This window comes from Salmo salar, chromosome ssa23, assembly GCF_905237065.1.
Source record: "Salmo salar chromosome ssa23, Ssal_v3.1, whole genome shotgun sequence".
Lineage (NCBI taxonomy): Eukaryota > Metazoa > Chordata > Actinopteri > Salmoniformes > Salmonidae > Salmo > Salmo salar.
The window spans coordinates 46,303,731-46,330,802 of record NC_059464.1 but is presented as its reverse complement, the minus strand read 5'-3'; the positions used below and the strand labels follow the sequence as shown (position 1 = coordinate 46,330,802).

The following is a 27,072-nucleotide window of genomic DNA, read 5'->3' as shown; positions in this document are numbered from 1 at the left end:
AAATGTTGCACAATCCAGGGGTGGAAAGCTCTTAGAAATTTACCCAGAAAGGCTGCCAAAGGTGCTTGGGTGTGAATGCTCATGCAAATGAGATATTTCTGTCTTTAATTTTCAATCAATTTGCAAAAATGTTTACAAAAAAAAATTACTTTGTCATTATGGGGTATTGTGTGTAGATGGGTGAGAGAAAAAACACAATGTAATTCATTTTGAATTCAGGCTAACAAATCAAAATCAAAATTATTTTTTTATGACTAAAAAGAGAAGACGTTTTATAATCTGAATTCTTTGTATCTAATATCATAGCAGACCTAGCTAAACCTAGATGGACTCAGAGATGCATTTGCGCCAATGTTTACATTTTTGTAGTTTATGGCTTGTGAAAATCATAGTTTGTTTTCCACATCATTATAATAAACATTAAAAAACATCTGCCAAGCCTTTCTACCTCAATATGCTCAGACTTGCAGCTACCCAGCTACAGTACATGATTGAATAGTATGATTTGCTGAAACATGAATAACATCAAAGAGACAAAGATTTTTGTGTCTTGAACAAAAAACACTCATCTGATTGGATGGTTTGAATCAGTGACTGGAACTTATTAACCTGAGCGGTGATGTGAACTGGGAAAGCCGGGAGAAGCGCCCTTCTCAAATTGAACACTCTGTGCCGTTCGGTCAAGTTGTCAAACAAGGCAACATGCTGCATCGTCCAGAAACATATTATCTTTTTTCCATTAAATATTTTCAAACTAGTTTTCAATGGAAATGCAGATAAAGCGTTTTTATCAAATGCAATTACCTTTGCATTTGAAAACACATAATCCGACTCTGGCAGCACTATTCTGGAAATATTGTAGCCTCTGAAGTGATTTGGCTGGAAACACCGTTTTGCAGTAGTCGATCCGGAAGAGGATGAAGGCGTGGAAGAGTTTCTCTGCATCTGGGTGGTTTGAGCCAGGTGATATTTCTTAGACGGGAAAAATTATGTTTGCAGATATGTTTTATATGAGCATCAAAGGACAGAGAAGGATCAAACTTGACTCCCATGTTGGACATGACAGAAGACAGATGGATGGCTTGACTGTCAATTGTAGGGAAGATATTTCCAGCACTGGTTACCTGCTTGGATGTTTCAATAAGCATAGTCATTTTTGCTGTTCTGCTGGAGGAAGTTCTTTCGTTCATGCCCTTTTATTTATTTTATTTTTTATTTAACTTTTATTTAACTAGGCAAGTCAGTTAATTAAGAACAAACTCTTATTTACAATGAGGGCCTACCAAAATGCAAAAGGCCTCCTGCTGGGACGGGGGCTGGGATTAAAAATAAAAATACATTAAATACAAATATAGGACAAAACACACATCACGACAAGTTATGCCTTTATTACTCCACGTGCTTAATCTAGCCTAGGCTACATCACTAAGGTTTTGAGCCGACTTCCCAGTGGGCTTTTTGAAAGGGGCCAAAACCAATGCAATCACATTTCACCCGATACAAAGTCCTCCCAGTGGTGTAACCCGGGCCAGATAATCGAATCCCCTCAGTGTATCCCGGACATGCGCTCTCGGGTTTTATTGGCTATGGGGAGCAGACTGGGGGTCGTCATTACAAACCAGTCCCCAATTGGCTCAGACAGTTTAGGACAATTTAAAGGGATTTCAGCGGGTGTAGAAATCAAATTGAAGGAAAGACCGACAATTATGTTGTGCATAGAATGATAATGGTGGATTATGCTTTTATGAACATTATTGAATTTATCTGGAATGTAGAGTGAACTGCTACCGCAGAGAAACGGATTGTATTTGGTCGAAGCCGGAAGAGTTTTATGGTATGCAAGTTGTATTTTCCTTAAATTAGGCTCAGTCTACGTTAGCTATGAATACACGGTGCCGCTAACATTTTAAACAACTCGCTAATTTGGCTAAACCGGCATTAGCTAGCTTTCTGTTTCTTCAACATGTTTATATACTTAGCATATTTCTGTTTAAACTGCATGGTAGCTAACTCTGATTCATGATCATCGGAGGCCACTTTGGGGAAATGCACGGGATATCTCAAATTTAAAGTAATCTAGTTCACTTGTTAGCCAGTTTGTAACGATAAATCCCAAGTTAGCTAACATTTGATACAATACATGTTTGTTTTATACATGTTTTATTGTCTGGATGGTTGTCGTGTCACTTTGTTTATTTTGTTGTGTGTCATTTGATGTAATGTTTAACGTTAACTGCAATGTTTGGTTAAAAAGCATGAGCGTACTACGATATTATGTTTATTGTCCTTCCTAGATAGCCCATTTTTAGATGGGAGAAACGATTTAATTTATCTACGAGAGGAGGTTTAACACATCCCACCACATATGTAATAATCCGTTTTTTTAAAACCGATCTTTCACAGGTAGCAACTATGAGCTCTGTACTGTCCTCAACGCGCATCCTGATGCAGATGTTCGACGTGAAAATACAAGCGTTTGCCAATGAAATTGACAATGACCACATGGTTTGGCTGTTTGAGATCCAACATGAAGCCAACCGCATATTCTCAAGGTGGGAGGAAAAAGACCCCACCGTTGTCATAGACACACATTGAGCTAATTGTTTTGTCATTTTTTTTTTAAATTCTGGAAAGTAATGATTGGCAGAAGGAAGAATTAATCCTACAGCCATTGACCTTTTCTTTCTGCAGTCATTCATATTAACATTTGATTTTTCTTACCGTCTCAGTGACTTTAGTGCGGAACCGGAATTGATGCCAAAGACTCCATCACAGAAGAAGAGCAACCGAAGGAAACGTCTTTCTGTGGGTCAGAATGAAAATCGCAACAAGAGACGGTAGGCTCCTGTGTTGTCCTGCCCAGACATGTCTCAGTATAACCTTTTAATTTATGATCTATCATGTTAATCATAGTGATACTCTATACGTTGTGCCAGCTACATACCACCCTGCATCCCACTGCTGGCTTGCTTCTGAAGCTAAGCAGGGTTGGTCCTGGTCGGTCCCTGGATGGGAGACCAGATGCTGCTGGAAGTGGTGTTGGAGGGCCAGTAGGAGGCACTTTTTTCCCTCAGGTCTAAAAAAAAATGCCCCAGGGCAGTGATTGGGGACATTGCCCTGTGTAGGATGCTGTCTTTCAGATGGGACGTTAAGCAGGTGTCCTGACTCTCTGTGGTCACTAAAGATCCCATGGTACTTATCGTAAGAGTAGGGGTGTTAACCCTGGTGTCCTGGCTAAATTCACAATCTGGCCCTCATACCATCACGGCCACCTAATCATCCAGCTTCCAGTTGGCTCATTCATCCCCCCCCTCTCCCCTGTAACTATTCCCCAGGTTGTTGCTGTAAATGAGAATGTGTTCTCAGTCAACTTACCTGGTAAAATATATATATATTTTTTAATAGTACAGTTATCAGAATCACCGTTATTCGTCAACACATTTGCATGTACCAGGAACTTGGTGATGGTGCTGACAACGCCTTACAATAAACAGTGTCTCTGTGGCTCTCTCTGGCTCTCTCTGTCTCTCTGTCTCTCTCTCTCTGACCGTCCTGCAGCTTCTCCAAGGGCAAGCGCAGCAACCTGCGTCGCTCCTCCGTGTCCACATCCCTGAACCTGATAGCAGAGGATGAAGGAGGATCCCTAGTCACAAGGGAAGAGCTGGTCAAACCCTCACGCGCTCGCAGACCCAAACAGACCACCCAGCTTGAGGTGGCATCACCTGTATGCAGCACCCACAAAGGAGCTGCTCAGACCACCTCCTTCCTGCTGGAGGAGGCACAGCAGCACGTGTCTAGCTCCATCAGCCAGATCCAGGAGGAGGTTGAGAGTAAGAGGGGGGAGTCCAGCTCAGACTCCTCCCAGCCCCCATGTTTCACAACCCCTCACTCCCCTCAGACCCAAAGCCACATAACTGAAGCCGTAGTCAAGATCTCAGCCTCCGAGCGGCAGTCTGCAGAGCTCCAGATGAACCCCAACGCAGAGCGCTCTCCAGGCCGCGCCGCCATTAAGATAGTCATTGCTGCTGCCACGCTCTTGGGCGCCAGGCGTAGCTCCGTGAGACACTCCCTGACTGTGCGGCTCTCCCTGGCAGGGCTGAGAAACAGCATGACCCAGGAGTCTGTCCGCAGGGCCTCCAGGAGATCCTTCCTGAAGAAGAAGGAGGCTCGGCTGGGCAGCTCCACCTGCAGCAGTAACGTCAGCGGGCTTGGTGAGTGATGAAATATGACCTGGCGTTGTGCCATTAGACTGTGAATAGGGTTGATGTGCTGTACAGTTTGGTGCTATCCAGATGTTCCTGCAGTTCCTGTACCATACCAGGGTATACGGTATTACTGGCAGTGCACAGAAGGGGCGCTAGTTCTTTCCCAAAAATGTATATTTTTATGCTAACTAAGTACTGGCGAATTCCCATAGCAGACGCTAACTAAATGCTAACAAGCGCAAGCAAACATAAACGAAATGCAAGGACAGACAACCCAGTTCAGGGTTTGAGACTGCGACCAAAACACGTGCGTTTGTGCAACTTTGACTTGGCATTGAAAAGGCAGTTTTCTTTAGGTCGATTTAAAAAAATCTAGCTGGTTGTGTTAGTTTAGTGGTGGATGGTAAATGTAGCTGGTCGTGTTAGTTTAGTGGTGGATGGTAAATGTAGCTGGCCGTGTTAGTTTAGTGGTGGATGGTAAATGTAGCTGGCCGTGTTAGTTTAGTGGTGGATGGTAAATGTAGCTGGCCGTGTTAGTTTAGTGGTGGATGGTAAATGTAGCTGGCCGTGTTAGTTTAGTGGTGGATGGTAAATGTAGCTGGCCGTGTTAGTTTAGTGGTGGATGGTAAATGTAGCTGGCAGTGTGAGTTTAGTGGTGGATGGTAAATGTAGCTGGCCGTGTTAGTTTAGTGGTGGATGGTAAATGTAGCTGGCCGTGTTAGTTTAGTGGTGGATGGTAAATGTAGCTGGCCGTGTTAGTTTAGTGGTGGATGGTAAATGTAGCTGGTCGTGTGAGTTTAGTGGTGGATGGTAAATGTAGCTGGTCGTGTGAGTTTAGTGGTGGATGGTAAATGAAACTTGTGTACTATTTAGATGATAGAACATACTACGTACTAGAATGTTACTTCTGTCAAATGTATCTCACATCGTCTGCTAACTTGAGAGCAGATCAAGTCTATCATCACAGCCCATGTCCCCTTATAGCACGAGACACAGTGCTTGCTCCACTTATTCTGCTGTCTCTAGTCTGTCCTGACGAACCACTGGGAGTCTGTCCTGACGAACCACTGGGAGTCTGTCCTGACGAACCACTGGGAGTCTGTCCTGACGAACCACTGGGAGTCTGTCCTGACGAACCACTGGGAGTCTGTCCTGACGAACCACTGGGAGTCTGTCCTGACGAACCACTGGGAGTCTGTCCTGACGAACCACTGGGAGTCTGTCCTGACGAACCACTGGGAGTCTGTCCTGACGAACCACTGGGAGTCTGTCCTGACGAACCACTGGGAGTCTGTCCTGACGAACCACTGGGAGTCTGTCCTGACGAACCACTGGGAGTCTGGACTGTATCATGTTATCTCCTCTCTCATACTGACTCTAGTCTGGACTGAGGAACCACTGGGAGTCTGTCCTGAGGAACCACTGGGAGTCTGTCCTGAGGAACCACTGGGAGTCTGTCCTGAGGAACCACTGGGAGTCTGTCCTGAGGAACCACTGGGAGTCTGTCCTGAGGAACCACTGGGAGTCTGTCCTGAGGAACCACTGGGAGTCTGGACTGAGGAACCACTGGGAGTCTGTCCTGAGGAACCACTGGGAGTCTGGCCTGTATCATGTTATCTCCTCTCTCATACTGACTCTCGGAGGCCTAGCAGTTGCCATACCCGGCAGTGATGCTCTAGATGGTGCGCCCGGAAAATCTTTTCAGTCTCCTGAGGGGGCACCTGTCTTGGTGTGTTTGGACCATGATCGTTTTTGGTGATGTGGACGCCAAGGAACTTGAAGCTCTCAACCTGCTCCACTACAGCCCTGTCGACGAGAATGGTAGCATGCTCTGTCCTCCTTTTCCTATAGTCCACAATCATCTCCTTTTGTCTTGATCACATTGAGAGAGAGGTTGTTATCTTGGCAACACGCAGCCGGGTCTCTGACCTCCTCTCTATAGGCTGTCTCATGGTTGTCGGTGATCAGGCCTACCACCGTTGTGTCGTCAGCAAACTTAATGATGGTGTTGTGCTTGGCCACGCAGTTGTGGGTGAATAGGGAGTGCAGGAGGGTACTAAGCACGCACCCCTGAGGGGTCCCTGTGTTGAGGATCAGCGTGGCAGTTGTTGTTGCCTACCCTTACCACCTGGGGGCGGCCCATCAGAAAGTCCAGGATCCAATTGCAGAGGGAGGTATTTATTCCCAGGGTCCCTAGCTTAGTGATTACCTTTGTGGGCATAATGGTGTTGAACAGAATTCTCACATAGCAGTTCCTTTTGTCCATGTGGGAAAGGACAGTGTGGAGTGCAATAGAGATTGCATCATCTGTGGATCTGTTGGGGTGGTATGCAAATTGGAGTAGGTCTAGGGTTTCTTGGATAATGGCATTGATGTGAGCCATGACCAGCCTTTCAAAGCACTTCATGGCTACAGACGTGAGTGCTACGGGTCGGTAGTCATTTAGGCAGGTTACCTTAGTGTTCTTGGGCACAGGGACAATGGTGGTCTGCTTGAAACATGTTGGTATTACAGACTCGGACAGGGACAGTTTGAAATGTCAGTGAAGACACTTGCCAGCTGGTCAGTGCATGTTCTGAGTACGCGTCCTGGTAATCCGTCTGGCCCTGCAGCATTGTGAATGTTGACCTGTTTAAAGGTCTTGCTCACATCGGCTGCGGAAAGCTTGATAAGTCTTCTGGAATAGCTGGTGCTCTCATGCATGGTTCAGTGTTGCTTGCCCCGACGTGCACATAGAAGGTATTTAGCTCGTCTGGTAGGCTTGCTTAACTGGGCAGCTCTCAGCTGGGTTTTAGGGCTGGGTGATATGGCCTAAAAAAAAGAAAAATGTCAAACTTATGTTAGCTTGTCTACCTTGTTCAGATGTTGAAATCAAGTGCCCTCAGAATGAGAAGTTGCCGCCATTTCCTTATTGTTTTATGCTTATTGCACATTTTATAAAAATGGACTATACAGCTAGTATAAAAGTCTTTGGCTAAAATCTATTACCACAATGCTGTGCGCGACTAACTGAGCATTCATTTTCCACTTGTTTTAGAAGTGTTTGCTTTGTGTGCAGTTTGAGTAGTTGACACAAAGGGGGGGGTATCGTTAGAAAGGTTAACTTTTCCTCTATTTGAGTGAAATAATGTCTCCATGTGTTGGTGTCCATATGACCCATTCTGTTGAACCTCTAATTCAAATAGTGAAACCATTTGTCAGAGAAGAAGAAGAGATCTCTCTTTGTTGTTGTGTGGCAGAGGGAGGGGCTTGGTGTGTGTGTGTGTAACCGTAGAGGAAGATGCGACACGAGAGGTTTCACTCTCGCTAAAATCTGTCCAAAATAAGCCCAATGTGTTTCTATGGACTTATTTTGGATTTATGCTTGTCACCTGCCTTTTGGGATGACGACTCTAATTGTTAGGGCAGAGACGTGCATCTCTTCATTATATATAGATCTCTGGTGTAAATGGGAAGGTACACAGGAGATGACCAGAAATACAACATGAGAACAAGTGGACATAAACGTTCATGAAATGGGGAATACAAAATGCCTTGCGATACAGCAATTTTGGAATTTCTCGCAAAAACAAATACTACCAGTCAAAAGTTGACACACTTACTCATTCAAGGGTTTTTACTATTTGGTATGTTGTAGAATAATAGTGAAGACATCAAAACTATGAAATAACACATGGAATCATGTAGTAACCAAAAGTGTTAAACAAATCAAAATATATTTTAGATTCTTCAAAGCAGCCACCCTTTGCCTTGATGACAGCTTTGCACACTCTTGGCTTTCTCTCAACCAGCTTCACCTGGAATGGTTTTCCAACAGTCTTGAAGGAGTTCCCACATATGCTGAGCACTTGTTGGCTGCTTTTCCTTCACTCTGTGGTCAGACTCATCCCAAACCATCTCAACTTGGTTGAGATCTGGGGATTGTGGAGGCCAGGTCATCTGGGGCGGCAGGGTAGCCTAGTGGTTAGAGCGTTGGGCTAGTAACCGAAAGGTTGCAAGTTTGAATCCCTGAGCTGACAAGGTACAAATCTGTCGTTCTGCCCCTGAACAAGGCAGTTAACCCACTGTTCCTAGGCCGTCATTGAAAATAAGAATTTGTTCTTAACTGACTTGCCTAGTTAAATGAAGGTAAAATAAATCTGATGCAGCACTCCTTCTTGGTCAAATAGCTCTTACACAGCCTGGAGGTGTGTTGAGTCATTGTTCTGTTGAAAAATAAATGATAGTCCCACTAAGCCCAAACCAGATGGGATGGCGTATTGCTGCAGAATGCTGGGGTTGCCATGCTGGTTAAGTGTGTCTTGAATTCGAAATAAATCACAGACTGTGTCACCAGCAAAGCACCCCCACACCATAACACCACCACTTCCATGCCTTACGGTGGGAAATACACATTCGGAGATCATCCGTTCACCCACACCACGTCTCAAAGACACGGCGGTTGGAACCAAAAATCTCCAATTTGGACTCCAGACCAAAGGACAAATTTCCACCAGTCTAATGTCCATTGCTCGTGTTTCTTGGCCCAGGAAAGTCAATTACTATTGGTGTCCTTTAGTAGTGATTTCTTTGCAGCAATTCGACCATGAAGGCCTGATTCACACAGTCTCCTCTGAACAGTTGATGTTTGAGATGTGTCTGTTACTTGAACGCTGAAGCATTTATTTGGGCTGCAATTTCTGAGGCTGGTAACTCTAATGAACTTATCCTCTGCAGCAGAGGTAACTCTGGGTCTTCCTTTCCTGTGGCGGTCCTCACGAGAGACAGTTTCATCATAGCGCTTGATGGTTTTTGTGACTGCACCTGAAGAACCTTTCAAAGTTCGTAATTTTCCGTATTAACTGACCTTCATGTCTCAAAGTAATGGACTGTCGTTTCTTGTTTATTTGAGCTGTTCTTGCCATAATATGGACTTAGCCCTATTTGGTAAAAGACCATCTTCTGTATACCCTTGTCGTGTCTGGACTATCATTAAATGTGAAGACTGTATATTATCAATTTAATTACCGATTTAAACTAATCATGTAACTTTAATTAACCAGGAAGTCGGGGAACCACGGGAACATGTTGTTTATAGAGTGTCAATTTCAGCTCTTCAGATACTGAACGTCACAAACGCTTGGATATCTGCACGAACCCTAGCCTAAATCATGAATCAGCGATATACAAATTGGCTTAATTATTTATTTACTCACTAAATAATCACACAGAATTACATAACAAACGAACTAGAGGTCGACCGATTTTTAATTGGCATGGCTCGTAAGCATTCATTCAAACATCACTTTCCTGCGTTTGCCAGCAGCTCTTTGCAATGCTTGAAGCACAGCGCTGTTTATGACTTCAAGCTTATCAACTCCTGAGATTAGACCGGCAATACTAAAGTGCCTATTAGAACATCCAATAGTCAAAGGTATATGAAATACAAATGGTATAGAGAGAAATAGTCGACGCGTCATAATTCCTATAATAACTACAACCTAAAACTTAATAACTACAACCTAAAGGAACTTAAACCTTAGCTTTTTTACATGGCACATATTGCACTTCTACTTTCTATGTTTTTGCATTATTTAAACCAAATTGAGCACGTTTCATTATTTATTTGAGACAAAATAGATTTTATTTATGTATTATATGAAGTTAAAATAAGTTCATTTAGTATTGTTGTAATTGTCATTATTTTATATATAAATAAATCGGCCGAGTAATCGGTATCGCCTTTTTTGGCATTGAAAAATCATAATTGGTCGACCTCTAGTCCAGAGTAGTGATGCTAGTTGGGCGTGAGGGTGCGGGCAACAATCGGTTGAAGAGCATGCACTTAGTTTTACTTGCATTTAAAAGCAGTTGGAGGCCACGGAAGGAGAGTTGTATGGCATTGAAGCTCGTCTGGAGGTTAGTTAACACAGTGTCCAACGAAGGGCCAGAAGTATACAGAATGGTATCGTCTGCGTAGAGGTGGATCAGAGACTCACCAGCAGCGAGAGCGACATCATTGAGAGAGAGAGAGAGAGATATGTATGTATGTATGTATGTATGTATGTATGTGTGTGTGTGTGTGTGTGTGTGTGTGTGTGTGTGTGTGTGTATATTTCCTGGCGCTGACGGAAACATGGATTACCACAGATAACACTGCTACTCCTACTGCTCTCTCTTCGTCTGCCCACGTGTTCTCGCATACCCCTAGAGCATCAGGCCAGCGGGGTGGTGGCACTGGAATCCTCATCTCTCCCAAGTGGACATTCTCTCTTTCTCCCCTGACCCATCTGTCTATCTCCTCATTTGAATTCCATGCTGTCACAGTTACCAGCCCTTTCAAACTTAACATCCTTATCATTTATCGCCCTCCAGGTTCCCTTGGAGAGTTCATCAATGAGCTTGACGCCTTGATAAGTTCCTTTCCTGAGGATGGCTCACCTCTCACAGTTCTGGGTGACTTTAACCTCCCCACGTCTACCTTTGACTCATTCCTCTCTGCCTCCTTCTTTCCACTCCTCTCCTCTTTTGACCTCACCCTCTCACCTTCCCCCCCCTACTCACAAGGCAGGCAATATGCTTGACCTCATCTTTACTAGATGTTGTTCTTCCACTAATCTCATTGCAACTCCCCTCCAAATCTCCGACCACTACCTTGTATCCTTTTCCCTCTTGCTCTCATCCAACACTTCTCACTCTGCACCTACTCGGATGGTATTGCGCCGTCCCAACCTTCGCTCTCTCTCTCCCGCTACTCTCTCCTCTTCCATCCTATCATCTCTTCCCTCTGCTCAAACCTTCTCCAACCTATCTCCTGATTCTGCCTCCTCAACCCTCCTCTCCTCCCTTTCTGCATCCTTTGATTTTCTCTGTCCCCTATCCTCCAGGCCGGCTCGGTCCTCCCCTCCTGCTCCGTGGCTCGACGACTCACTACGAGCTCACAGAAGAAGGCTCCGGGCAGCCGAGCGGAAATGGAGGAAAACTCGCCTCCCTGCGGACCTGGCATCCTTTCACTCACTCCTCTCTACATTCTCCTCTTCTGTCTCTGCTGCTAAAGCCACTTTCTACCACTCTAAATTCCAAGCATCTGCCTCTAACCCTAGGAAGCTCTTTGCTACCTTCTCCTCCCTCCTGAATCCTCCTCCCCCCCTCCTCCCTCTCTGCGGATGACTTCGTCAACCATTTTGAAAAGAAGGTTGACGATATCCGATCCTCGTTTGCTAAGTCAAACGACACCGCTGGTCCTGCTCACACTGCCCTACCCTGTGCTTTGACCTCTTTCTCCCCTCTCTCTCCAGATGAAATCTCGCGTCTTGTGACGGCCGGCCGCCCAACAACCTGCCCACTTGACCCTATCCCCTCCTCTCTTCTCCAGACCATTTCCGGAGACCTTCTCCCCTTCCTCACTTCGCTCATCAACTCATCCTTGACCGCTGGCTACGTCCCTTCCGTCTTCAAGAGAGCGAGAGTTGCACCCCTTCTGAAAAAACTTACACTCGATCCCTCCGATGTCAACAACTACAGACCAGTATCCCTTCTTTCTTTTCTCTCCAAAACTCTTGAACGTGCCGTCCTTGGCCAGCTCTCCTGCTATCTCTCTCAGAGATGACCTTCTTGATCCTAATCAGTCAGGTTTCAAGACTGGGCATTCAACTGAGACTGCTCTTCTCTGTGTCACGGAGGCTCTCCGCACTGCTAAAGCTAACTCTCTCTCCTCTGCTCTCATCCTTCTAGACCTATCTGCTGCCTTTGATACTGTGAACCATCAGATCCTCCTCTCCACCCTCTCCGAGTTGGGCATCTCCGGCGCGGCCCACGCTTGGATTGCGTCCTACCTGACAGGTCGCTCCTACCAGGTGGCGTGGCGAGAATCTGTCTCCGCACCATGCGCTCTCACCACTGGTGTCCCCCAGGGCTCTGTTCTAGGCCCTCTCCTATTCTCGCTATACACCAAGTCACTTGGCTCTGTCATATCCTCACATGGTCTCTCCTATCATTGCTATGCAAACGACACACAATTAATCTTCTCCTTTCCCCCTTCTGATAACCAGGCGGCGAATCGCATCTCTGCATGTCTGTCAGACATATCAGTGTGGATGACGGATCACCAGCTCAAGCTGAACCTCGGCAAGACGGAGCTGCTCTTCCTCCCGGGGAAGGACTGCCCGTTCCATGATCTCGCCATCACGGTTGACAACTCCCTTGTGTCCTCCTCCCAGAGTGCTAAGAACCTTGGCGTGATCCTGGACAACACCCTGTCGTTCTCCACTAACATCAAGGCGGTGACCCGATCCTGTAGGTTCATGCTTTACAACATTCGCAGAGTACGACCCTGCCTCACACAGGAAGCGGCGCAGGTCCTAATCCAGGCACTTGTCATCTCCCGTCTGGATTACTGCAACTCGCTGTTGGCTGGGCTCCCTGCCTGTGCCATTAAACCCCTACAACTCATCCAAAACGCCGCAGCCCGTCTGGTGTTCAACCTTCCCAAGGTCTCTCACGTCACCCCGCTCCTCCGCTCTCTCCACTGGCTTCCAGTTGAAGCTCGCATCCGCTACAAGACCATGGTGATTGCCTACGGAGCTGTGAAGGGAACGGCACCTCCATACCTTCAGGCTCTGATCAGGCCCTACACCCAAACAAGGGCACTGCGTTCATCCACCACTGGCCTGCTGGCCCCCCTACCTCTGACGAAGCACAGTTCCCGCTCAGCCCAGTCAAAACTGTTCGCTGCTCTGGCACCCCAATGGTGGAACAAGCTCCCTCACGACGCCAGGACAGCGGAGTCAATCACCACCTTCCGGAGACACCTGAAACCCCACCTCTTTAAGGAATACCTAGGATAGGATAAAGTAATCCTTCTAACCCCCCCCTAAAATATTTAGATGCACTATTGTAAAGTGGTTGTTCCACTGGATATCATAAGGTGAATGCACCATTTTGTAAGTCGCTCTGGATAAGAGCGTCTGCTAAATGACTTAAATGTAAATGTAAATATATGTGTGTATATATGTGTGTATATATATGTGTATGTATGTATGTATGTGTGTGTGTGTGTGTGTGTGTGTGTGTGTATATATATATATATGTGTATATACATACATATATATATATATATATATATATGTATATGTATGTGTATATATATGTATGTGTATATACATACAGAGAAAAGAGTCGGCCTGAGAATTGAAAACTGTGGCACCCCATAGACTGCCAGAGGTCCGGACAACAGGCCCTCCGATTTTATACACAGAACTCGGTCTGAGAAGTAGTTGGTGAACCAGGCGAGGCAGTCATTTGAGAAACCCATCTTCTCCTAAATAGTTTCATATTTACTCTCAAAAATATAAATATTATTTAATTAGTAAAACTTTTGATCTCCAAGGGTCTCTCTGTTTCAGTTTACATTCCAATCTCGAACACTACAGAGCATAGGGGCAGTGTATTTTTATGACCGACCCCCCCCTCCCCATGAGAGCGAGCATGCTGTAGAGAGGACCCACTGTAACCTGATCCTTTAGACCTTCACAGGAGAGTCATGACATTCCCCCTACCTTGTCACAACACCACTGATTGGCTCAAACGCATTAAGTAGAAAAGAAATTCCACAAATTAACATTTAAGGCACACCTGTTAATTGAAATGCATTCATGAAGCTGAGAGAATGCCAAGAGTGTGCAAAGTTGTCAAGGCAAAGTGGATGGCTATTTGAAGAATCTCAAATATAAACAAAAATTAAGATATATTTTAACACTTTTTTTTATTTGGTTACTACATGATTCCATATGTGTTATTTCATAGTTATAATGTCTTCTATTATTCTACAATGTAGAAAATAGTACAAATAAAGAAAAACCCTTGAAGGATGTGTTCTAAAACTTTTGACCAGTAGTGTATATTGAAATTAATCAAATGTAACTCTATATCGCCCAACCCTACTGTTTTCCCTTGTAATCTGTTATAGTTTGCAAGTGCAGGATTCGATCTTAGTCCTGTATTGGCGCTTTGCCTGCTTGATGGTTCGGCGGTAGGCGTAGGGGGATTTCTTATAAGCGCCTGGATTTATGATCAGTGTTTTATTTTAATTTAATTATCCATGATTGGGGGGTGGGGAAGTTATTTTCAGGTTCCAGCAAGCATCTTTCTCATGTCAGTCACAGTTTTTGTAAACCATACTGAACTGTCTTTGAGTCAGTCATGTGAATGGTCTAAATAACTCAACTGGCTAGTTTGCCTGTCTTTAAAGAGAAGGGCGGGCTGTACGTTGATCCTGCTGCTCTGATTGGATAGAGTGAAGCTTTATTTCTCCGTCCACTCGTTTCATAATTTTAATCCGATCCCTTTTCCTCGCACGTTTTTCGGTCTGATCATTTAGATTTGCTGCTGCCTGCTACTATGATAAATCACATGGCGAGGAAGTTTGCTATCAATGTGCATAATATCTAGCAAGTGGGGCTTAGGGTAGGGGGAAAAATATGAAATGCTAATGTGCATTCTGACAGAGTGACAGCAAACTTGGCTACCTGCTGCAAGTTGAGGACACACCCATCCGTCGGACTAATCTGTGAGAACGACTATCAACTGTCAATTTACGGATACGATTACGAGTATGGTCATGTCGGCACAACCCTGTAAATGATGAACATTATAGGAACGGTTCGGACGTCCATGTTGATTTGATTGTGTCTGTCTACTGTAACAGATGTGGAAGCTGACGGTGATGAGGTCAAGATGCAGACAGATGGGTAAGTCATATCTACCTGTTAATCAAATATTGTCATGTCTAAATGTATGTACTTCTGTTGTCATTTGTATGCTAAGGTTATAGACGGGAGTTTACATCCCAATCTCTTATTCCTCGTTCACTAGTAAATTTTAAAAGCACTGGATTGGTGTAGACGTGGGTTAGAGGGAGTTTCCACATACCAGTCATTTTTCTTTCAAATCCACGAAGGGAAGTGTTATTGGGACGCAGCCCCTGAGTCATGTATCTGATCAACTGTTGTGTATATGGCAGGGTGTTGTCAGAGGAGCCAATGGAGACAGGATGTCTTGGTCCTGAGACTTCTCCTGAGGTAGGAAACTTGGCACCTGGTAGATGCATGTATCTGAAAGATGGGGTCATTCCAATACATTTCAAGAATTAAACAAAAATTCTAATTGAGATTTTCCTCATTTACTGATTTAAAAAAATGGACCTCAACCCTGATTGGTAGTGTTGCACGGTATGTAGAAACTTTTTATCGCTGTTTGGATAATAGAACATACTAGAATCTGGTTTCGGTGCTAGTACTTTTGTTACTTTCGGTACTTCTGTCAAAATGTCTCACATCGTATACGGATCGAGAGGATCGCATCTGTCTAGTCGTTTGTCTGAATCGTCTCAAAGGGACAGTAGTAAGCTAGCAAGGCTACTTGCGCATGCCGCTGACACAGTAACAAGCCACTTGTTGAACGTAATATTCAGCATGGCAATCAAATCAAATTTGATTTGCCACTTGCGCCGAATACAACAGGTGTGGACCTTACTGTGAAATGCTTACTTATACAAGCCCTTAACCAACAATGCAGTTCAAGAAAGAGTTAAGAAAATATTTACTAAATAAACTAAATAATACAATTTAAAAGTAACACATTAAATAACAATAACAAGGCGATATACAGGGGGGACCGGTACCGAGTCAATGTGCGGGGGTACAGGTTAGTCGAGGTAATTTGTACATGTAGGTAGGGGTGAAGTGACTGCATAGATAATAAACAGCTAGTAGTGGGGGGGGTTTATTGTAGATAATCAAATGGCCACCTGGACTAATTGTTCAGGAGTTTTATGGCTTGGAGGTAGAAGCTGTTAAGGAGCCTCTTGGACCTAGACTTGGCACTCCGGTACCGCTTGCTGTGCGGTAGTAGTGAGAACAATATGACTTGGGTGACTGGAGTCTGACAATTTTTATGGCCTTCCTCTGACACCGCCTGGTATATAGGTCCTGGATGGCAGGAAGCTTGACCCCAGTGATGTATGCACTACCCTTTGTAGCACCTTACGGTCAGATGCCGAGCAGTTGCCGTAGCCGGGGGTGATGCAACCGGTCAGGATGCCCTCGATGGTGCAGCTGTATAACTTTTTAAGGATCTGGGGACCCATGCCAAATCTTTTCAGTCTCCTAAGGGGAAAAAGGTGTTGTCGTGCCCGCTTCACGACTGTCTTGGTATGTTTGGACCATGATAGTTTTAGTGATGTGGGCACCAAGGAACTTAACTCTCGACCTGCTCTGCTACAGCCCCGTCAGTTTTGACTTAAATCGGCTTGAAAATCGATGGCAAGACATGATAATGTCTGTCTAGCAATGATCAACAACCAACTTTGACAGAGCTTGAAGAATAAAAAAAAGAATGTTTGCAATAATTGTGCTATCCAGGTGTGCAAAGCTCTTAGACTTCAGTCATTGAAAATATTTTGTATACATTTTTTTATAAACGCTTCTTCCACTTTGACATTAGTATTTTGTGTAGATAGTTGGCCAAAAAAAACTAAAATTAAATCAATTTTAATCCCACCTTGTAACAACAAAATGTGGAAAAACCGTATGTTTTAATGAATGGAATTTTGCCCAATATTATGGTCATAGATGAGCAAATTAACCCTGATATGTATCAAATTACATTTTAAAACAGATATAATTGTACAATGATTTTGAATGCTCTGAATCTCACCATATGGTTTTGTATAATTAAATTGAAAATATTCTTCTTATTTAATGTTTTATTTTTTGTAAGAAATTTAATATAGAAAATATGTTTGTTATTTTGTTCTACCAGGTATCAACATATTGTTAAATGTTTGAAAAAATAATTCCCAGTCGTAATTCTAACTTTTTTGTGTTTTTGGTATAATGATACAAAACCTGTTATCGAAGTCAAAATTCAGGTATCCTGACAACCCTGTTTAGTAATTTATACCATGTCTATCTAGCTTTACCGTTTTATTGTGTTCTCCACATGTAAATATATTGATGTATCAGTGAAATGTATCATCTAAACTCATCTCTTATTTTAGTTTAACACGGTGTCGAACCACCCAGGGGCTCTTAGTGTTGAGGTTCGTTGTTTCACCCGCTCCATGGCCCAGACACCTTCCACCATGCCAACACCAGCCTCGATCATCAACAAGGCCAAGACTGGCACACCACACTCTGGATCAGGTACAGACGATTATACCTCTCTCTCTACCACACACCATACCTCACATCACCATACCTCATACCACACACCACCATACCACACACACCATCATCATACCACACACCATCATCACCATACCTCACACCACCATCACCACAACCCAAATCACCAGACCAGCATCAACACATCACCACCGCCATACCTCACGCCACCACCGCCATACCTCACGCCACCACCGCCATACCTCACGTCACCACCGCCATACCTCACGTCACCACCGCCATACCTCACGCCACCTCACCATACCACACACCACCATCATGCCACACATCACCACCACCATCAGCAAGGCAAGACTGGCACACCTACCACAGCTGCGTCGTACCACATACCCAAGCACATGTTTTCCCCTTATTGCCCTGTTCAAACAGGGAGTGGAAACAACAAGGAAGTAAATGCATTGGTTCTAACCTGTGTAATCATAGGTGTCTGTAAAAACACTTCCCTGCCCATTTGATCAATGCCAAAAGATTGGCAACTTAAGGGTGCGGTCGTAAATTGCCTCCAGTGTGTCAGAGTGCGCTCTGGGTCATTCCTAAATTCAGAGCGTTGTCAGATTGTCTGTTTGGTAAATTCAGAGTGCACACAACACTAATGACACTGGACCTTCTGGCCAAGGAGTAGGGTTGATCCAAGTCTAACTCACAACGGCAGTCAAGCACCCAACCTAACTGGCTAAAGTTGGCTAGCTACTTCCAGACAGAAATGAGAACACCTCACTCTGGCCATTTTACTCACCCTAGCAGAGCTGGATAGGCTGTTTTCATGTTATCTGGAGCGTTAGTGATTAACTGTGCTGCTGGCACCAATTTAAGTGAGTTTTTTTTTTGTTGCCAACGTTTACCCTCAGCGTTCACATTCAGGGTATCGTGCGTTTGTAAATTCATCAGGTATTCTGTGCTCTGGCACACCCAGACGAGAGTGCTCTGAAATTAGATTAGATATCCAGGGTGTGTTCGTAAATTCAATCTGGCTAACATTCGTTCAGCATAGCTAGCTTGCTAGCAAAGTGATTCACATTTCTTGCTAGCTAACCTGCATCTCTAGCTGTAGCCACTGAAAAACGGTATGAGTGTGGGGGGGAAAAGTAGGTTACTGTTAATGTTGCGACAGTTCGTTTCTGGTAACAGAACAAATAGTCAGCACATAGTAACTTCTGATTTAGCTGTACTTTAATTAATGCAAACACGTGTGTGGTAAATGGGTTGTTCGTATATACGGTCTCGCTGTTTTACCTCGCAGGGCAAAACAGAGAAGAGAGGTCACATTCTATTGTTCTCTCATTTATACCGAGAGATATTTCCCGCTCAATGCCGACCTGTCCGAGGGAGGAGGAGCGTGGTTTAAACTTGCTCCTCCTGTCGTCGGCGTTGTAGGCTGATCCCAGCGTCGTGACGCACTTCCTGTTGCCGGTTCTAGTTCTTGTCTTCAACAGATGATTTACTCGTAGTTTATGTACTTAGCATAGCTTCCCCAGTATTATAAAGGTTATGCATATAAATAGCCAGTTCAACCCTAACATTACTCACCCACTCCTCCAATTACATGACATCCTCCCTGCCGCTAGCTAATGTTAGGCTCTGTGTGGTTTTTTTTGTTTGCGAAATAAATTGATACACTAGCCTATTAGCGACGTATTAGCTACCCTTGGTAGTTTGATTGTATTGACATTCCCAGCCTTATTTACATTCATCTGATTTAAACTCGGTCATTAAAACTCAAAGTGCATCCTGAATGGAGGCAGCAAACAATGTTCCAGGCCAGCTGTGACTTACAACCTGATAGCAATATTTGTTGGAGTACCAAGAAATGTATTGGTGAATTATACACTGCTCAAAAAAATAAAGGGAACACTTAAACAACACAGTGTAACTCCAAGTCAATCACACTTCTGTGAAATCAAACTGTCCACTTAGGAAGCAACACTGATTGACAATACATTTCACATGCTGTTGTGCAAATGGAATAGACAACAGGTGGAAATTATAGGCAATTAGCAAGACACCCCCAATAAAGGAGTGGTTCTGCAGGTGGGGACCACAGACCACTTCTCAGTTCCTAAGCTTCCTGGCTGATGTTTTGGTCACTTTTGAATGCTGGCGGTGCTTTCACTCTAGTGGTAGCATGAGACGGAGTCTACAACCCACACAAGTGGCTCAGGTAGTGCAGCTCATCCAGGATGGCACATCAATGCGAGCTGTGGCAAGACGGTTTGCTGTGTCTGTCAGCGTAGTGTCCAGAGCATGGAGGCGCTACCAGGAGACAGGCCAGTACATCAGGAGATGTGGAGGAGGCCGTAGGAGGGCAACAACCCAGCAGCAGGACCGCTACCTCCGCCTTTGTGCAAGGAGGAGCAGGAGGAGCACTGCCAGAGCCCTGCAAAATGACCTCCAGCAGGCCACAAATGTGCATGTGTCTGCTCAAACGGTCAGAAACAGACTCCATGAGGGTGGTATGAGGGCCCGACGTCCACAGGTGGGGGTTGTGCTTACAGCCCAACACCGTGCAGGACGTTTGGCATTTGCCAGAGAACACCAAGATTGACAAATTCGCCACTGGCGCCCTGTGCTCTTCACAGATGAAAGCAGGTTCACACTGAGCACATGTGACAGAGTCTGGAGACGCCGTGGAGAACGTTCCGCTGCCTGAAACATCCTCCAGCATGACCGGTTTGGCGGTGGGTCAGTCATGGTGTGGGGTGGCATTTCTTTGGGGGGCCGCACAGCCCTCCATGTGCTCGCCAGAGGTAGCCTGACTGCCATAAGGTACCGAGATAAGATCCTCAGACCCCTTGTGAGACCATATGCTGGTGCGGTTGGCCCTGGGTTCCTCCTAATGCAAGACAATGCTAGACCTCATGTGGCTGGAGTGTGTCAGCAGTTCCTGCAAGAGGAAGGCATTTATGCTATGGACTGGCCCGCCCGTTCCCCAGACCTGAAACCAATTGAGCACATCTGGGACATCATGTCTCGCTCCATCCACCAACGCCACGTTGCACCACAGACTGTCCAGGAGTTGGCGGATGCTTTAGTCCAGGTCTGGGAGGAGATCCCTCAGGAGACCATCCGCCACCTCATCAGGAGCATGCCCAGGCCTTGTAGGGAGGTCATACAGGCACGTGGAGGCCACACACACTACTGATCCTCATTTTGACTTGTTTTAAGGACATTACATCAAAGTTGGATCAGCCTGTAGTGTGGTTTTCCACTTTAATTTTGAGTGTGACTCCAAATCCAGACCTCCATGGGTTGATGAATTGGATTTCCATTGATTATTTTTGTGTGATTTTTGTTGTCAGCACATTCAACTATGTAAAGAAAAAAGTATTTAATAAGATTATTTCGTTCATTCAGATCTAGCATGTGTTGTTTAAGTGTTCCCTTTATTTTTTTGAGCAGTATATTAATCATGCATTGAACTGCATCCATCTATTCTGCCAACAATGCCTTAGTGTACTTCATAGAATTGAGTCAAATAGAACCTATTTTTAATATATATATATATATATATATCTCTTACTTGGTTTGTAGCCTGAACTGGGAATTTTATATTTTTTTGACTGATTTTATTTTTGTTTGTTTCATACCTGCAAAGTAGTTAACTTCTCTGGGGCCGGCGGGACGAAATCATCCCACCTACGTAAGAGCCAGTGGAATCCTGTGGCGCGTTATTCAAATACCTTAGAAATGCTATTACTTCAATTTCTCAAACATATGACTATTTTACACCATTTTAAAGACAAGACTCTCGTTAATCTAACCACACTGTCCGATTTTCAAAAAGGCTTTACAACGAAAGGAAAACATTAGATTATGTCAGCAGAGTACCCAGCCAGAAATAATCAGACACCCATTTTTCAAGCTAGCATATAATGTCACAAAAACCCAGAAGACAGCTAAATGCAGCACTAACCTTTGATGATCTTCATCAGATGACACACCTAGGACATTATGTTATACAATACATGCATGTTTTGTTCAATCAAGTTCATATTTATATCAAAAACCAGCTTTTTACATTAGCATGTGACTAGCATTCCCACCGAACACTGCCGGTGAATTTACTAAATTACTCACGATAAACGTTCACAAAAAGCATAACAATTATTTTAAGAATTATAGATACAGAACTCCTCTATGCACTCGATATGTCCGATTTTAAAATAGCTTTTCGGTGAAAGCACATTTTGCAATATTCTCAGTAGATAGCTAGCCCTGTGATGCCGGGCTATTTAGACACCCAGCAAGTTTAGCACTCACCAAAGTCAGATTTACTATAAGAATGTTATTACCTTTGGTGTTCTTCGTCAGAATGCACTCCCAGGACTTCTACTTCAATAACAAATGTTGGTTTGGTCCCAAATAATCCATAGTTATATCCAAATAGCGGCGTTTTGTTCGTGCGTTCAAGACACTATCCGAAAGGGTAAATAAGGGTTACGAGCATGGCGCATTTCGTGACAAAATTCTAAATATTCCATTACCGTACTTCGAAGCATGTCAACCGCTGTTTAAAATCAATTTTTATGCAATTTTTCTCGTAAAAAAGCCATAATATTCCGACCGGGAATCTGCATTTAGGTAAACAGACGAAAGAAAATAAAGCACGGGGTTGACTCGCGCATGCGCCTAAGCCCATAGTACTCTGATCGGCCACTTGCCAAAAGCGATAATGTGTTTCAGCCAGAGGCTGCCTCGATATCGTTCAGCTTTTTCCCGGGCTCTGAGAGCCTATGGGAGCCGTAGGAAGTGTCACGTTAGAGCAAAGATCCTCAGTCTTCAATAAAAAGAGCCCAGATGAACAACAACTTGTCAGACAGGCCACTTCCCATATAGAATCCTCTCAGGTTTTTGCCTGCCATATGAGTTCTGTTATACTCACAGACACCATTCAAACAGTTTTAGAAACTTTAGGGTGTTTTCTATCCAAAGCCAATAATTATATGCATATTCTAGTTACTGGGCAGGAGTAGTAACCAGATTAAATCGGGTACGTTTTTTATCCGGCCGTGTCAATACTGCCCCCTACCCCCAACAGGTTAAAAGGCTGTCAATTCCACTTTTTAATAGCATTCTAAATGGAGGATTTCCTTTTGAAAGCATTTATTAGTCCAGGGCTAGACTTAATCTGTGTTAGGGGAAACGGATCCGTGAAGTATTGGGTTTTTAGTCCAACTCAGGAGGCGCTTCAGAGCATATTACTCACTAACGTATACCTGGACAACAGAATAGACGAGCTCGGGGCGAGGATCTCCTTGCCAGAGAGACATCGGGGACTCTTGCATACTGTTTTACGGAATCATGGCTCTCTCCAGATATACTGTCACCGTCCATTCAACCAGCGGGGTTCTCTGTCCATTGCGCAGATTGGGGGAAAAAGGAACTCTCTGGGCGGATAAAGAAATGTAGAGGTGTATGTTTCATGATTAACTACTCATCGTGTGATAGTGTATAGGAACTCAAGTCGTCTTGTTCTCCTGATTTGGAATACCTCACCATCAAATGCCGACCTCATTACTTCCTGAGAGAATTTGCTTTGGTTATAGTCACTGCCATGTATATTCCCCCCGAGCAAACACAGCGACGCCTGTCAAGGAACTACACTGGACTTTGTGCAAACTGGAAACTGCATAACCTGAGGCCGCATTTATTGTAGCTGCTGACTTGAATAAAGGAAATCTAAGGAAAACTCTACTGAACTTTTATCAATGCGTCTCCTGTGCTACTCCCCCTTCTGGGACGGCTACAAGGCTCTCCCTTCGGCAAATCAGATCACACCTCCATTTTGCTCCTCTCCTCCTATAGGCGGAAACTTAAACAGGAAGTACCCGTGGTAAGGACTGTTCAACATTGGTCTGGCCAATTTGTAATCAATGTTTCAAGATTGTTTCACGTGGACTGGGATATGTTCCGGGTCGTCTCTGAGAATAGTATTGACGTATACACTGACTCAGTGACTGGGTTCATCAGGAAGTGCATAGAGGATGTTGTTCCTACTGTGATTAGAACTTATCCAAAACAAAAACCATGGATTGATGGCAGCATTCACACAAAACTAAAAGTGCGAACCACGGCATTTAACCACGGCAAGGTAACTGGGAACGTGGACGTGTACAAACGGACCAGCTATGCCCTCTGTTAGGCAAACAAACAGGCAAAATGACAGTGCAGGGCCAAAGTGGAGCCGCAATTAAACAGCGCAGACACGAGATGTATGTGGCGGGGACTTTAGACAATCACAGGTTGTAAAGGGAAAACCAGCAACATTTTGCCACCGACGCCTTGCTCCTGGACAAGCACCTTCTTTGCCCATTTCAAGGAAACAAGTGGCGCTCACGAGGACTGAGCTCTCATTCTCCTTGGTCGATGTGACTTAAGACATTTTTAAGGCTGCCGGCCCAGGCGGCATACCAAGCCGAGTTCTCAAAGCATGTGCAGACTAGCTGGCTGGAGTGTTGAATATGTCCGTCAATCTCCCTATCCCAGTGTGTTGTTCTCACTTGCTTCAAGATGTCCACCATCGTTCCTTTACCCACTCACTTCTGTCATCATGAACTGCTTTGTGAGTCTAGTTGAGGATCATATCACCTTACCCGACACCCTAGACCAGTGGTCACGAAGCCATTCCTAGTTGATTACCAAACATTTCTGTAAAAAAAAAACAACGATAAAGCCTTGCGTTCCTATTATTTTTCATTTGTTTTTGTGCTGTTGGTGGTAGGTGCACTTGATTCAGCAGCCCTAGTGCCGGGAAGGCAAAGTGTTCCCATTTTGAACCATTTCATGTGAAGGTGGAACTCCACCTACCCAACAGGCTCAGAGAGAAAATCAAGTGAACCTTTAGGCCTACCGCTGGCCAATCGGATGGCTCAGATCACCGTGTCTGCAGTTCCCTCGCGCCATAGACTGTAAAAAGAAGCCTTGAATGCACAGCAAAGTTGATTAATGTGATATTCCATAACTTTTAAAATCATGACTAGACTCAACGAATGCAGCAACAAGCTGCTGTTTGTGTTTAGTTTATGTTTAAGTTGTTGTTCAGCACTGTCAACATTGTTAAAACAGCCATAACATTTGCATTCTCCCTACTTCCACTCATGCTACAACCAGCACTGCAGTTGCAACGAAACAGTGTTTCATAAGCTTGTGTTATTATTTACCGCTGGTCTTTTTTAATATAGAGGAATATCACATTTGCATAAGTATTCAGACCCTTTACTCAGTACTTTGTTGAAGCACCTTTGACAGGGATTACAGCCTTGTCTTCTTGGTTATGACGCTACAAGCTTGGCACCTGTATTTGGGGAGTCTCTCCCATTCTTCTCTGCAGATCCTCTCAAGCTCTGTCAGGTTGGATGGGGAGTGTCGCTGCACAGCAATTTTCAGGTCTCTCCAGAGATGTTTGATCGGGTTTAAGTCCGTGCTCGGGCAGGACCACTCAAGGACATTCAGAGACTTGTCCCGAAGCCACTCCTGTGTGGTTAGGGTCGTTGTCCTGTTGGAATTTGAACCTTCGCCCCAGTCTGAGGTCCTGAGCACTTCCTGAGTGCTCTGCAGCAGGTTTTCATCAAGGATCTCTCTGTACTTTGCTCTGTTCATCTTTCCCTCGATCCTGACTAGTCTCCCAGTCCCTGCCACTGAAAAACATCCCCACAGCATGATGCTGCCACCACCATGATTCACCTTAGGGATGGTGCCAGGTTTCCTCCAGATGGGATGCTTGGCACTCAGGCCAAAGAGTTCAATCTTGGTTCCATCAGACCAGATAATCTTGTTTCTCATGGTCTGAGTCCTTTAGGTTCCTTTTGGCAAACTCCAAGCAGGCTGTCATGTGCCTTTTACTGAGGAGTGGCTTCCTTCTGGCCACTCTACCATAAAGGCCTGATTGGTGGAGTGCTGCAGAGATGGGAGAACCTTCCAGAAAGACAACCATCTCTACAGAGGAGCTCTGTCAGCGTGACCACCGTGTTCTTGGTCACCTCCCTGACCCAAGGCCCTTCTCCCACGATTGCTCAGTTTGGCCGGGCGGCCAACTCTAGGACGAGTCTTTGGCTCCAAGCTTCTATCATTTGAGAATGATGGAGGTTACTGTGTTCAATGCTGCAGACATTTTTTTGGTACCCTTCCCCAGATCTGTGCCTCGACACAGTGCTGTCTCGTAGCTCCACGAACAATTCCTTCGACCTCATGGCTTGGTTTTTGCTCTGACATGCACTGTCAACTGTGAGACCTTATATAGACAGGTGTGTGCGTTTCCAAATCATGTCCAATCAATGAAATTTACCACAGGTGGACTCCAATCAAGTTGTAGAAACATCTCAAAGATGATCAATGGGAACAGGATGCACCTGAGCTCAATCTCAATTCCCCTAGTAAAGGGTCTGAATACTTATGTAAATAAGGTATTTGTTTATATTTTTAATACATTTGCAAACACTTTTAAACCTGTTCACTTTTTTCATTATGTGGTATTGTGTGTAGATTGAGGGGAAAACCCCAAAAACAAATTTTTATTATTATAATATTTTTTTAAAATTTATTTAATAATTAATTAATAATTAATTAATTAATAATTTATTTAATAATAAGGCTGTAATGTAACAATGTGGAAAAATGGAAGGGGTCTGAATACTTCCTGAATGCACTGTATATACTGTTTTGTAGTCATGGCTCATCCTAAATAACTATTTGCTGTACACAACTTTTCTATTCATATACTGTCTATTCACCCCATCACTTTGGAAAAGATATATATATATATATATAGATATATAGATATATAGATATAGATATTCCGGACTGTTTCTGCTATTTCTTAATTTCGTTTCTTTTTGGGGATTTGTGTATTATTCACTATTACTGCACTGCTGGAGCAAGAAACAAACATTTTTGCTGCACCTACCATTAATATCTGCCAAATATATGTGTGCAAGCAATAAGATTTTTATTAGGATTATTGGTGGTTAACGTGCTTATTCCATCCATTCCTAGATGGCAGTGGTAAGAAGCCACCATCAAGTCTGGGTCCTCGCCTCAGTGCCAAGCGCAGAGTAGCAGCAGAAGCTAAAGAGGACTTCCAGACCCCCGGGAAGAAGCCTTCACCCCTCAAGAAGAGCCAGAGTGTAAGAACTAAGACTTAAGGCGGTATCTTTGTATAGCAATATTGTATTTTTCTTTTCCAAAGTGTCGCGAGTGAAAAATGTAGGTCTTCCTAGTGTGCAAAAAAAAAAAACTATTTGAATCGATGTCATTTTAAACCATTTTGTGGATGTATACTTGTTGTAATTTTCAACCATGTTTTCCCTCTAGCTTGTCTGGCACAGAGTGGGCTAGTTCTTCCACGGGGTTAAAGGGTTTTTAATCATAGTGTCATGTGTATTCAATAGACCCTGATGTAGTAAATGCAGCCTGTGTAATCTTTATTTTTTTGTCTACTGTAGGTGAGGCCCAACGTGAGGTCGTTCCTCCACACGGTCCAGAAAAACCAGATGCTGATGATCCCCAGCTCTCTGGGTCGCAGCACGGTCATGAAGTCCTTCATCAAACACACCACGCCGGGCAGAGTCGACCTCAAGGTTCGTTTTTATTTTCTTCATTGTTTATTTAGGAGCCCTTGGGTTATGCTACTTCCTGAGGAATTAAGGACG

The 27,072-nt window shown here is 44.2% G+C and overlaps 1 protein-coding gene across 2 annotated transcripts in view; it reads left to right on the top strand.

Annotated features, from left to right (window-relative positions):
- Positions 1–1,574: 1,574 nt before the first annotated feature.
- Positions 1,575–27,072, top strand: part of LOC106584785 (inner centromere protein) — a 39,748-nt gene continuing 14,250 nt past the window's right edge. For both annotated transcript variants that reach the window (XM_045706328.1, XM_045706327.1), the window contains exons 1-9: positions 1,575–1,834; positions 2,404–2,552; positions 2,730–2,837; positions 3,559–4,211; positions 14,890–14,932; positions 15,205–15,262; positions 17,242–17,386; positions 26,417–26,547; positions 26,866–27,000. In XM_045706328.1, coding sequence (XP_045562284.1) covers positions 1,832–1,834; positions 2,404–2,552; positions 2,730–2,837; positions 3,559–4,211; positions 14,890–14,932; positions 15,205–15,262; positions 17,242–17,386; positions 26,417–26,547; positions 26,866–27,000 — 1,425 coding nt within the window. In that variant the 5' untranslated portion in view covers positions 1,575–1,831. The remainder of the gene's footprint in view (positions 1,835–2,403; positions 2,553–2,729; positions 2,838–3,558; positions 4,212–14,889; positions 14,933–15,204; positions 15,263–17,241; positions 17,387–26,416; positions 26,548–26,865; positions 27,001–27,072) is intronic.